This window comes from Cheilinus undulatus, linkage group 11 (assembly GCF_018320785.1).
Source record: "Cheilinus undulatus linkage group 11, ASM1832078v1, whole genome shotgun sequence".
Classification (NCBI taxonomy): Eukaryota; Metazoa; Chordata; class Actinopteri; order Labriformes; family Labridae; genus Cheilinus; species Cheilinus undulatus.
In genome coordinates, this window is record NC_054875.1 from 45,631,961 (window position 1) to 45,645,863 (window position 13,903).

The following is a 13,903-nucleotide window of genomic DNA, read 5'->3' on the forward strand; positions in this document are numbered from 1 at the left end:
AAGAGACCGTCCCCAAACTGTTCCCACAAAGTTGGGACATGGAATTGTCCAAAATCTCTTGGTATGCTGAAGCACTCAGCGTTCCTTTCACTGGAACTAAGGGGCCAAGCCCAGCTCCTGAAGAACAACCCCCACACCATAATCCCACCTCCACCAAACTTTACACTTGGCACAATGCAGTCAGACAAGTACTCGATCACTGGTGGCAACACAAAATTTCAAAGGGTATGGCAACCTTTTCTAGATCACATTCAAAATCTCCCATCTGTTCAGTAGTATTACTCTGCTTCTTATTGTTTATCTGTTCTTATACATTAAATATTTGTGAAAACATTCATCATTACATACATTTCCTGATTTGAAGTACTTTTTCCTGGCACCTTTCTGCTTAGTCCTTCCTTTATCTGTATTGTATTTTATTTCAGAGATGATCTCTTGTTTATTCCTTTAAATTTCATGATAAGTAAGCTGACTTCCAGCATTGTTTGATGTACTGTGTGGTTCAATCTCCAGGACTTAATATTAAGTAGAGTGGTCTTGGTTTATAACCAGTGATGGGGTTTGTAGAGGGTTAGGGGAGGGGGCGGGGATCTTTATATGTTTTCTCTTTACATATTGAAGTTTTTGTGAATTTCTTATTGTTATAAAACCAATAAAATATCCATGAGTAAAAAAAAAAGTATAATGTATCAAGGGAAAAATACAGCATGAAGGTCTGTAAAGCTGCTTGTTATAGCAGCTTTATTCTTTGTAACAAGCAGAACTTTATGTGAGGAACATACTGGTCTGTAACGGACTTGAAATGCTGGTGTAAAACTGCTGTAACACATCTGCGAACACAAGGTCACAGACTGCCCAGCTATCATGAGTGGAAATGCTGAGAGTGATAACAGCTCACAGACAGATTTAAAACACACAGACAAGCCTCAGGGCCAATATGCATCTATAAATAGACAGTCTTTAACCTGTTTTCAACACTGTGGGCTAAAACGGGACCAACAGGGAGACCTCTGAGACACTTCATTTAGTACAAGGACATTTCTAAAATAAAGCTGTATGAATAAGATTTAAAAATAAAGCAAATAATGCTTTGGTTCTTTTCAAAATGGCTGTTTGGGTTGTGGGCTTCCAAAGAGACAACAACAAACTAGGCTTAAACTACACTAAAAGTTAGCGATGATGACTTTGGATACTAGGAGGATTCTTCTATGACCCAGCGTTAACGTAGGAACAACTTCTGCAGATGGAGACTGAGGGGAGGAACTCCAGTGGAGACTGGTGACCAGGAGAGATGCTGAGTGACCTGGTGGTTTAGGTGTGTTAAATGTGGCCCACAAACACAGAGACCTACTGCTGTTAGGAGTGGTTCCAACACTTCTTCGGGACATTTCTGATCGAGGGTTCACGATCAGGCCGGCAGCCTGCACCACTCTCCATTAGGGGACAACCGGTACCAGTGCCAACACATCCGACACTAACCAGACAGTATTACAACACGGATACTGATTCTTCATTTTGATACAGAGCCACCCAATGAAAGGCAAGACACACGTTATAATTTGTGTAATTTATGTGTTGAGTTACAGTGGTTTCCTTTTCTCATCCCATGTTTGACTGGCATCTTTTAAAGACTGGCTGACTTTCGACATAAGTTTTTCCCTATCCTAAGTATTGATTCAGGCATCTGGTAGACACTGGGACCATATAAAAAACAGCATATTTAGCACCTATAACAGAAAAAACCCAAACGACCCAGGAGAACACATAGCCAAAAGCTGCATCACAAAATAGTGCAAAACACAGAAGCCTTCTGGTGAAAAACAGAATACTTAATATGGCAATAGGGGCAACGCATACTGAAGTCTCTGGAGGATAATGCCACTACTATTGCCATGTACCTTATACAACCCAACTTCTACAAATACAAAAATATCCCTCTAAAATGCAAATAAATTTGCAAAACCAAGAGAACATGTTGACACATCTGTCACTAAAAATGTTTTCCTCCCTTCTTTTACACTGAAGTTAAACAATGGTATCAGTCAGAGAGGCTGTAAGAGAACGATCTGCATGTTAATTTCTCTTAAATAAGGTCAGCCAAGCTTCACTGGCTGCTGTATCGTGTCTTTGAATAAACAAGGAGAAAGTGACACAACTTCTAATAAGTGAAGTTTACAACAACAGATTTGCACCATCAAGAATTTTATATCATCTATTTTAAAGTCAATCTGCAATATTTTACTGCTGATTTACACTTTTTTTCCCTGTAAATTAGATAGATAGATCATACCTGTATAACATACAAGGATACTGTGAGAGTGAGAGCATTGATCAAAGCAAAAAATAAAAATATGATGGTTGCTTCTTCTTTTAGTTTAAGAGCTTTTAGGACATCACTTTAGGTTAGAGGAACATGATCAAAAACAAGTGGATTCATGATAAAACTTCTCTTTATCAAGTTCTCCTGACAAACAAACTGAGTAGTTTTAGAGCTTTTCCTCCATATAAAAGACCGAGTTGTACAATCTGAGTCGTACCAAAAATACAAATAGGGACAGACAAACTACATTCAATCCCTCGTTTCCACTTTCCCATCCTCTCCCGGGATAACCTCCCAATGAAGTCCTGAGTGCCCCCTCTCCTCTCTGCGGCTTCACCATTCACATCAGGACACATCAGTGACCTCAGGCGAGTGACACAAAGAGAAAGAAGCATGTGAGGGAGGAAAGTACGATGATATAAGAAGTGAAGCTGCAGACAGAGAGGACAGTCTTTTGTGTTTTTATAAAGGAGTCCACCGGGGGAAAGAGACTGAGTCATGAAATGGAAGAAACGAGAGCAGATATGTGAAAAGAAAGGAAAAGAGCTGGAGAGTGTGATTCTACCCAAAATCTCTTACATCACTTGAGGAGATATACCTGCTGTTTCACCTCGACTAATTGATCTTGTTTCAAAAATACGTAATTGACAACTTAAAACTGGTTGCTTGCATTTATCAAGGAAAATTCAGAAAAGCCACCCAAACCTACCTGGCCCTATGTGAAAAAGTCAGCCCCACCCCTGAAATCCCAAATTAACTGTGATTAACAGCATCTTTTGGAAAGCTGAGTTCAATTTCACCATCCACACCCAGACCTGATTACTACCAGACCTGTTGAATCCAGAAATCCTTTAAATAGAACCTGTCTGACAAAGTGAAGAAGGCTGAAAGATCACAAAAAGCAACACTTTATGCAGAAAAAGTCATTTGCCACTATCAGTCTGGAAAGGGTTAAAAGACATTTCTGAGGGTTTGGGGCTCCAGCGAACTTAGGCCCCAACCACACGGAGATGAAAATGATACTGTTTCTGCTGTTTCGTTTTGAAACAGTTTTCGGTACAGACGGGACTGTTACAGGAAATATCTGCGTAAGCACAGAACCGCTGAAACGACTGTAAACGCTGTAGTGCATATGCCAGGCCTGTACGTGGCGCCGTAACGCTGCCATGGAAATGCACCAAAAGAGAGAAGAAGATCACAGAAAACAGACACAAACTTTCTTCTGGTTGCCCTTCGGGTTGTTCACCGCGTTGGATTTAAGAACATATGGTGTATGCGTTTCGCGGTGGTGGTAAAGGAGCATCAGATTTTGCTGTAAAAGCCACAACAAGCTCAGTAGCTTCTGTAGCAGGAACACAACCCTGTAATCAGCCATTGTTCTTTTGGCCAGACCCGCGCAGGCGTCTTAAGAGAGCTACGCTATGTGTGACGTAATCGTTTCAAGAAAGATGTGGTTGCCTGTTCACACGGAGACGAAACGGTAGTTGTTTATGGATTTGTGCGCTCTGCGACCTGTTTTCCTAAAAGTATCGTTTACAGTCACCAAAAAAGCGGTTTCCGTGTGGATGAAACGCCGATACGACAAAAAACTTCTGCTTATACGCCTGAATTCGTCTCCATGTGGACGGGGCCATTATCCACCAATAGGAAAAATTTGGAACATTGGTGAACCTTTCCAGGAGTGGCCAAATGACTCCAAGAGAGCATCAACAACTCATCCAGGAGGTCCCAGAAGAACCCTGAACATCTAAAGACCTGCAGGTCTCACTGACTCAGTTAAGGTCAGATTTCATGATTCAACAATCAGAAAGAGACTGGGCAACAATGGCATCATGGGAGAGTTCCAAGGCCAAAACCACTGCTGACCAAAAAGAGCACAAAGGCTTCCCTCACATTTGACCAAAAACATCCTGATGATCCCAAGACTTTTGGGAAAATATTCTGTGGACTTACGAGACAAAAGTTGAACTTTCTGGAAGGTGTGCGGCCCGTTACATCTGGAGTAAAACTAACACAGCATTTCATCAGAAGAGCATCAGACCAACAGTCAAACATGGTGGTGGTAGTGTGGTGGTCTGGAGCTGCTCTGCTGCTTCAGGAGCTGGACCTCTTGCTAAAAAACTTGAAAGAGAATGACTGGAAACACACCAGCAAGTCCACCTATGAATGGCTTAAAAACACAAAATGAAGGTTTGGGAGTGGCCTAGTCAAAGTCTGGACTTAAAACTGATTGAGACTTTAATTGAGAATTAAACAATTCTGCAAAAAAGAGTGGTCCAAATTTCATCTTAAGAGATGTGAAAGACTCACTGCCAGTTACTGCAAATGCTTGCTTGCAGCTGTTGCTGCCAAGGATGGAACGACCAGTAATTAGGTCTAGGGAACAATGACTTTTTCCACATATATGCAAAAAAAAAAACAAAAAAAACAAGAAAATCAGGAAGCACTTTTTCACAGCACTGTACAAGATGTAATGATGGCAAAGCTTCTTTACAGCACCATTACTGAAATTCACTGTAATTCCCCTAATGTGTTCTCTGTGAGGGGAGGGGGTGTCCTCTATGAACACAGTGACGGGATTGAATAGCAGCAGATCGAATGAATGGAGCTGCTACATCCTCTCCCCTTTGTCTTTTTCTCTTTCCCACAAACTTCCATTCATTACTCCTTCTCCTCTTTCCTGAAGACTTATCCCTGTTACTCTCAGCTCACTACTCCTTTTCAGTTTAACCTTGGATTTCACCTTGTTAAGGTACAATACGTAGACTTTTTGCACTGAAACATATACATCAATCAAAAGATGGTTATCATAATACTTTTTCAATACAATATATTTTTCTAAAAATAAATCTCTTTGAATTTAGTGATCAATCAGTAGCAAAGCTTTAAAAATTTTTGCATCTTATCAGACAGGTGTATAAGGGGGAATTACACCAAGTTTTTGCAAGTAAACTCCTGAACACTGTCAAAGACGGTGCACAGAGTGCTGACAAGCACAGAAATACTGACAACATTTCAGAATGTTTTTGAGCACTTTGTACAGTATGCATGACAAGAAGTGGCCCAATATTACAGCCCGGGACTTCCATTTTTGTTGCTGTGTTATCTAAACAGGTTTTAATATTGTTGAATTTTCACCGGTGCCATACTGAAGTTTAAAATTCTAGCATCCTGATGACCCTTCTCTGCACACCTCACTCACATGCAGACAAAGCTTCAGACTAACCAGTAGAAGGCCACTTTGTCACCCAGTTTCTTCTCGTGGACGTTGCGGTCGAGCAGGTTGTAGCAGATGTTGGTCGTTGCTCCATCCATACACTTGATGAATATTTCTCCTTTGGTCACGTCGAAGTTGTAGTCGAGGAACTGACCCGAGTGTTTGGTCTTCCAGAAGAAATCTTTGGCGATATCTCCCCAGAATTCTGCAGAACAAAAGAAGGAGGATGAGTAACATGTTCAGAGATCAGACATGTGGATGCAGCAGCCGTCGTTCACATTTAAGAAGTCTTACAGACTGCCAAACACATGTTATATTGCTTTTTATTTACTGTGCATTTATCTGTTTATTTACCTGTTCATCTACAGTGACAGTTGCAATAATTCTAATAAAAAAGGAAGTCATACCAGGTAAATGCACTGTATTTTTCCTGTATATTAATTATGTTTAATTCAAACAATGATACTGTTTTCTTATTGGGGTCTTTGAATAATTTTCAGATTTCTAGTCTAACACCCCTCCTTCTTTCCTCACACACCCCAATCCTCTGACAGCAACTCTGACACACACACAGAGGAAAAGGGGAGAAAAAGGAGCACCTTTTCTTTCTCCATGGAGCAGTGTGTTTCTTAATGTTTGTTAATTCGTTACATGCTGTTAACGGACTGTAGATGTGGCCACAGCCTTAACAAGCAGGTAGGCAGAGTCAGTCAGCCCACAATCAGAAGGTTGTAGGTTTGATTCCCAGCTACTGCAGTCTCATGTGGATATGCCCTCCAGTTTTCTCTCACTGCTTCGTTGGTTGCGTGTAAATGAGTGTGGATGTGTATTTATAATACTGATGTCCAATTTCCACAGCAACCTCTGCCATCAGTGTGAATGTGGAGTGAAAGGGTGTAAGTGGTTAGGTGTGACCTGCGGTGTAAAAGTGCATCAAGTAGTCAGACGACTAGAGAAACGTTATACAAGATCAAGTCCTTTACTAACATTTCATGTCTTGCAACCTTACTTCTGCAGAGGTGCTCGTTATAATCTGTATTGAAAATAATACATGGTCCAGCCCTAGTTTGAACAGATTATCAGTGGTGCATATCTACTGTGTAAAATCAGCTAATGGTTGCATCTAGTATGCCTAACTGCTGAATCAAATACAAGATTTTTTTACTAGGCAGGAGAAGTTACCTGTTGGACACACAATGAATTGTTGGATAAACACAAGGGAAAATGCTGGCATAATGTTCCCCAAATGGTAGCCTGTGTGCCAGGTCAGACTTGCTAGTGCCAAATATCTGGCCCACATGGACCCCATCATAACTGTACACAAAATTAAATTCATCACGAGTCCATAGAAAGAATAAAATGATGTGATCATTTTCCCATTCTACCTATTTTACTCACTCCTGCACCTAAGATTTTTCTTACATTTATTTCCTGTTTGACAGGATTTGAGAATTTTTGATGAATAGTCTCTCTACTAGTTAGTTGATTTGTGTGGCAGGGGATGTAGAAAATTCAGGAATGTTTTAGCCGTTGGCTTGAGAACCTTTACACAATTTGGCCCCTAGGATAAACTAACAGGGAACTGTGTCCTACACCAAACCAAGTGATGAAAAACATTGGTATCTGTATTGGCCAGTCTTGTACTGCAGAGTCCAGGACTCTGACTCAAGTCCAGCTCGAGTCCTGATTTGGAGGACTCGAGTGCCAATGCCAACCTTTTTTCTTCAGACTATTTAATTCTGTAATATTTGTTGTTTTGTGTAAGAAAACCCCTCATAATTGATCAGTGTTCATGCAGCACCTGGTGTGCGTTCACCTACATGCGTGTTCACGTGTCTAACGTGCGGTTAAAACAACCACAGGAGAGAGAAAACAGCTCCTCTAGTCCTTTAGAATAACAAGTTAAAGAAATTCATACATTAATGAAACACATCAGTGTAGCCCACCTGGAGAGCTGGAATGGCTTAAAAATGATTAATAATGTAATTTTATTTGGCTCTAGGTTTTAGGTGCTGGGGATTCGTCTAGGACTCGGACTCAGGTAAAGGGGACTCGACTTAGATTTTTTTTTTGGGACGCGGACTCGACTCAGACTTGAACACCAGTGACTCGGGACTCGACTCCAACTCGAGGTTTGGTGACAAATATTATCACCAGGCTTTTTTACCGTATTTGTCATGCTGCTGTATTAGACTGCTGCCAAACAAAGTTTTGTTGTATATTTGGCTGTACCACAAATCAATTTAAGTAATTGATCCCAGCTAATGACAGGGTCTGTGTTCTATTAATCACACATATCAATAGTGTTAAAAGAACTGCATTACAGGCAGGCTGACTGCTATACCTGGTTTCTAGTGGTCAGCTCTTACATCTAAATTTTAATTTGACTCCATTCTTCACAAACTACTTCAGTCTGAGTCACTTCCCTTCAGCTCTCAATGATTAATCATCATCCATACAGTTACAATTTCCTTTCCTTATAACCACAGACTTCCTTATGACAGACTTTTGTGAGGCTGTGTTTGCTGTTCATCATTAACTTACTGTAAATTGCAATGACCTAAAATCAATATGTCTGCCTGATAAACTCCACTGGATGTAGTAACAGTTACAGCTCTGAGCTCAGCCTCATCCTGCTGGAGAAACCTGTTTGATGGTCTCTCTTGTTGCTCTCTGAAGTGCCTTAAATTTTTTTACACTTAACCAGGACAGAACCTGTTTCATTAACAAGGACTGCACTGATTCAACTTCGGCTGTCTTCTGCTGCCAAGTTTACTGGCGGTAGATTCCGCCCAAAGGCCACACATAGGCACTTCCTTAATACCAGGAAATAAAAAAATAACCTCTTTATAACTGCAGACTGCAGTTACACATTATCTTTACTGAACCACATACTGGATGACTGTTGTTGTTGTTTTTTTTTTTTTTTTAACCAGACTCACACATAAAAGGAGAAAGCAAGACAAGCCTTTTTAATTGTATTGGAAGCTAAATATGTACTAATAACCATTCATCCATTATCTATACCTCTTATTCCCTTCTGGGTCACAGGGAGCTGGAGCTGGTGCAAGCCATCACTAGGCAAGAGGCGGGGTACACCCTTGACTGGTCACCAGTTAGTTATAGAACACTCACACCTACGGGCAATTTAGAGTCATTAATCAGTGGAAGAAATATGTCTTTGTCTGTCTTTTGAGAGGTCATGTTTTTTGGGAGGAAGCTGGAGTTTGTCACAGGAAGACCCTGCCCAGGATTCAAACCAGGATCCTTCTTACTGTAGATGACAGCATTAACCACTGGACCACATACCCCTGTGTAGCCACATTTCATATCAAATTATTTAAGCCTCTATTGAATGTATGCAACTTTATAGTTGTGATACAATGACCCCTATGAAATATATCAACTTTTGAGGGCACTGCAGACACCTTAATACATTAACAAAGACATGACTGACTGATGTACAGTATTTACTTAAATGCAAACAAAGAAACAGGAAATAAAGTGGCAGTGGTCCAACGATTGATTGCAAAGTTGCAAACTTTCCTTAACAAATCGGACTTTTAACAATACAGTCCGTCTTTTTAGCAGAATTTGCAACTAAAGTAGGGCTGGGCAATTAATCGAAAATTAGATTAAATCACAATATGGCCTGCTGCTGCTGCTGCAATTTTCAAACCGCAGAAGGAGCAATCTTTCTTCGACCTGAAATTTGTGTCAAAATAGCAGAGTCTAACTTTTTTCTTTATGGGCCAATCAGAGCAACAAAACATGTGATGACGACGATGCTACCGAGGTGCGCATGCACTGCTACCAAGGAATAAACTCCATATAGAACAGCATAACACAAACCACGGCGACTGTAGACATGTCAGTGCACGACTTTACTAGTTTTTGAAAAGAAAACAACTCACTGCTGGTCTTTGTTCTTCTTTTAATGAAGAAATGTTGTCACATTCTGATAAATCTGGCGTTTTAGCAGCATCAACACTAATGTCTTCCACTATGATGGCACCAACATCCTGTTGCTGCTCGCCTACATCGCCACTCCGCCGCTCCTGAAAGTACTGCCCCTCGTCACTGATTGGTCCTGTCACTTTCTAACCAGGCTCAAACGGTTCAGACGGGAGCTTTGCAAGATGGATTCGCCAGCAAGAAACACGGAAACAGGCAAATCCATCTGCTTTGCAAGGTTAGCACGCAATCATTCAAGTGACAGCTTTATAGAGTAGTCTACAAAAATATCCTACCTTCATTTTTGTATTTTTTTCAATTAAATTTAAGAATAACAAAAACCCTTCAATGCAAAAATTCACATCCAATTTGCAATACAAGTCAAAATCATCAGAATTAGACACTTTTAAAGAATTGTTCAGCCCTTGCTTAGAAATAAAAGAGAGTTATGGAATAATCACATATCAAATCGCACTTGCAATAATGAGGGAAAAAATTGCCATTAGATCATTTTCCAAAATCATTCAGCCCTAAACTAAAGTGCTCATTAAAATCATCTTTATTCTCATTTTGAAGCTTGATATGAATTTCCACCATCGCATTGACCATGTCTACATATCTAAATGCATTGGTTGCTGCTAGGGCCAAGTGATGAAGCAGATTTCCATACTGAATCTGATTTATGATTTTAATTTTTGATTTTTATGATTGATTTTCTTTCTTGCTGAAACATGCACGCCAGGAGTAGAAAGAAAAATGGATGTACTCTAAAAGTAAATAGGCTGTAGAGGGTGACCTTATGTGGGTAATGAAAACAAAGACCTGAAAGGTTGTTAAAGCATAGAGATGGCCTGTGCTCTGCCTGCTCAAATGCATGTGTGTTTAATTTGTGTGTTAGGGAGGAGAAGCTAGCTAGTGCTGATAGGTGTTTCCAACTGGTTTACCTGACCTCAACCCCTCAAAGCTCATGGGGAGTGAGAAAATCTAGATTGCCATTTATCAAAATCTAGACTTTCCACATTATGACTAACCAATTGAACTGATTTATTGCCAAGGTCCACTTACTGCCATGCCACTGGCTGATAACATATTTGCATTAATGAGCTGCTAAACCAAATGAAGAGGTCAGAGAGTTTAGAATTAACTGCATGCTATATCTGGCAGCTCAGATACCATCCAATCATTAATCTTTACGCTGTTTTCCTGAGACGAAGACTAAATTTGGGGGTGTTTAATTGATGGTTGTCTTTTGACAATCAAAATTATTTCTAGTATCCATACAGACATGTAGTAACCGTCATTGTGGCTATTTATGACTTCAGGGGGGCCGTATAAAGGAAAGAAAAGATTTCAAGTTAAACAGTTATTTATGTTATCTGGGAGAACATATAGCTTGCTTCTATTCAGGTAATACACTTTGGTTGTTTCCTGCAGATCTCCTCTGATGTGCAGTTCTCTTTAGATAACCTCGGAGTCCCATGATAAGAAGTTAACTTTTAAATTAACCCGTTCTTAAACAAACCTACCACTTCTGAAACACGTGTTGAGAATGAGTGCTTCCTTTACTTTAATATTAACTCTTTATCATAATTCAGCAGCTGTAAGGCTGTACTGTGAAGTCATGTGCTGCCATTAAACAGGTGAACTACTGTTAACTCCTCTATACATGATCAAAATTACAAAATGAGGACTTACCATCCGGATTTTCTATTGATTTCAAATAGAGTTCTTTATATTTCTCAAAGCTGGGGATGTGAGCCTCTTTCTTCAGCTCTTCCGACCCGTAGAAGACGTTTTCCTTCGGCGCTTTATCCGGAATCATCTTTGACACGTTTGTTTTTTCAGTTAGTAGATCAAAGAAAAACTACCAGGCTGGTTCTGGTAGATAACAATCACAATATCAACAACTCTCCGAGATGCTTCCACAGATAATCAGTATCAGCTCTGCAGCACAGGAAAGGAGGCTGCACAAACCCGCTCTCAGCTGCAACACAATGAAGCAATGCAGCTGCAGGGCGAGCTAAGTGCTAGCTAAGAGGCTAGCAGCAAAGTTCATTCAGACTTCCTTGTTTTGCAGGACGATTCTGCTGGAGTTTTGTTGAAAATTCCACGTGCAAAAGCAGAGATTAGATCCAGAGAATGTAGATACAGTTTTAACTCGAAGTCTAAACCAGTTTTGGTGCAGCTCCAGCTTGATCTCCTCACACCTGATGATAAAGTCCCCCACGGACGGACACGGCTGAGTGGGTGTCCTGCTAAGCTAACAGGCTAAGCTAGCTCACTCCAGCAGAGGAGACGAGCGAGATGTACTTGCGCACGAGACACGAGGCCCTTCCTTTTGAGCTCCGTTGAGTTAACGACTTCTCGAAAGTGGAATTCAAAGCCTCCTTTCAGTCAGCAGAGTTGGTTTCGTGCTGTACCGGAGGCTGGAAGTGAACTGTTTTTTATCGCAGCAGTGACAGTTACCCGTTTCTTCTTCTCTGTTCCTTTTCGTTTGACAAGGAGAGCGAGCGTGTAGCGCTGAACTCTGTTTGGCCCAGACCGCCAGCCAATCACAGCGCACTGATGCCTTCAGGTAATCACAAAAAGCTCAGAAATTCAATTACCGTAGTTTTGAAAGTGCCCCCTCGTTGCATTCAAGTACTATATGCGTTTTCGAAATTGTCGCTTCGTTAAGAAAAGTGTCCTCTTACGGCGGATGTTGTTCTTTTCTGTTTGAAAGTTACGAAATTGATTTTCGTTATTTTATCAGGCAGAAGTTTTCATTTGATAAGCGTGTTTACAGGCACTTCGAAACACTCCTTTTCCTTCATGATTATCTCGGAATTATGAGGTTTTGTACTGAAAAAATGTTTTTAGTTTTGATACTGTAAAGCTAAGTGGTGAATATTAATGCTTCTTTGTGGCGTTGTAGTTCATTAAAAAGTTTGAAAATTTTGCCTATTTGTGCCCAAATTTTTCCCTCAATATTTTTATGCACAAAAGTCAATTGAGTCCCATGCGAACACGTTCTGCTGTTCAAAACCCTTTGATTGTACATTTACCTCTCTAAAACCAGACGCGGAATTATTGACTAATTAACCATTTATTGTACAATGATGTCAATGAAAATTAAGTATTTAAGTAAGTAAGGTTTTAATCGCATTATTCTCCACTGTTGGACCTGTACCCTGTTGGGTCCCATCCTAAGGGGGCACCTTGCCCACTGAAGAAACAGTGACAGCAATTTATCACTTACTGTCAACTAGTAGGGCAACTGTGGCTAGCACTTTTTTAAATTTTGTCCACCTAGAGGGCACCAAAGAGAGCCGTTTGTTAAAGTTTGTGAATTCAGAGAGCATGAAGTGCAAATGGTAACTTATTGTCCTCAGGCAAGGTAACCTGGAGGACACTAGGAGGTCACATTTATTCTCCCAGAGGACACTAAAGAGGGCACTCTGTCACATTGTGTCCACTCATATTACTTACAGTTGACTCTGGAATATCCTGCAGGGATGAAATTTCACCAACCGTCTTATCACAAAGAAGGCATTCATCACAGCACCACGCTTGAAGTCAGAGCTCTTCAGAAGGACCCACTTTGTATCACAAATGATTACAAATTGAGACTGCATGGCAAGGTGATTGATTTTATGCACCTGAATTCAAAATTTAACAGGTGTGACCAAATACTTATGTCCATACAGTGTAGCTTCCTTATGGAGTTGGAACGTTAGCTTTGTAATCACTGTTGTAAAACAGTGCCTCCAGGCGGACAATATTGAGTGTTCTTCTTTTTTGATTCAAGGAGGCAAGATAAGCTTTTTCTTTTTTGAAAGTCATATTCCCTTAATAAAATCCAAATATTTAAGAACTTAAAGTAAATGTAAGAGATGTGGGCTTTTGTGAGAAAGTTTACACTCAAGTCTGGACAGATATTTGGCGTACATGGAGAATTTTATAGTTACTAAATAAATGTTGTCAAACACTGCCACCTTGTGGAAGACTTTGGGCATCACATTAATTTTAACTAAGGAGAAAATGAGATGCTGATATTACTTGCAAGGCCATCTGACCTAAGTAGTCATACATGTTAGAATATGAAATTGCTGATAACGTCAAAATATAAAGGTAACTTTTGTTACATAGGACATTTAAAAATAATTGTAAAGTGTAAAGTAAAACAAGGGGAATGCAGAGAGTCAGGGGATAGAAAAAAACGTTATCAACAAGTCAAAGACAGAGAGGTCTACAAAACTCAAACCAAAAGGAAAACATACCAAACACAGAAAAAGAATAATGAGAATGAAAGGGCAGATCTAGAGAGTTAGGCAAAGAACTACATGAATGTTTTTCAATATTTTTTTTCTAGATAGAAATGGGTTGGGTTTTTGTATCTACATTTATCAAATGACTGTTTTTGTGCTTATTTC

The 13,903-nt window shown here is 40.1% G+C and overlaps 2 protein-coding genes across 4 annotated transcripts in view; both read right to left on the bottom strand.

Moving 5' to 3' along the window:
- The window catches only part of LOC121517791 (acetyl-coenzyme A synthetase, cytoplasmic-like), a 52,231-nt gene extending 40,235 nt beyond the window's left edge, over positions 1 to 11,996 (bottom strand). For all 3 annotated transcript variants that reach the window (XM_041799826.1, XM_041799824.1, XM_041799823.1), the window contains exons 1-2: positions 11,187 to 11,996; positions 5,547 to 5,742 (exon numbers count right to left, since the gene is read on the bottom strand). In XM_041799826.1, the coding sequence (XP_041655760.1) occupies positions 5,547 to 5,742; positions 11,187 to 11,313 (323 nt within the window). In that variant the 5' untranslated portion in view covers positions 11,314 to 11,996. The remainder of the gene's footprint in view (positions 1 to 5,546; positions 5,743 to 11,186) is intronic.
- LOC121517796 (tubulin alpha chain-like) overlaps positions 1 to 13,903 on the bottom strand; it is a 1,079,624-nt gene that overhangs the window by 237,258 nt on the left and 828,463 nt on the right. The gene's annotated exons all lie outside the window — the stretch shown is intronic.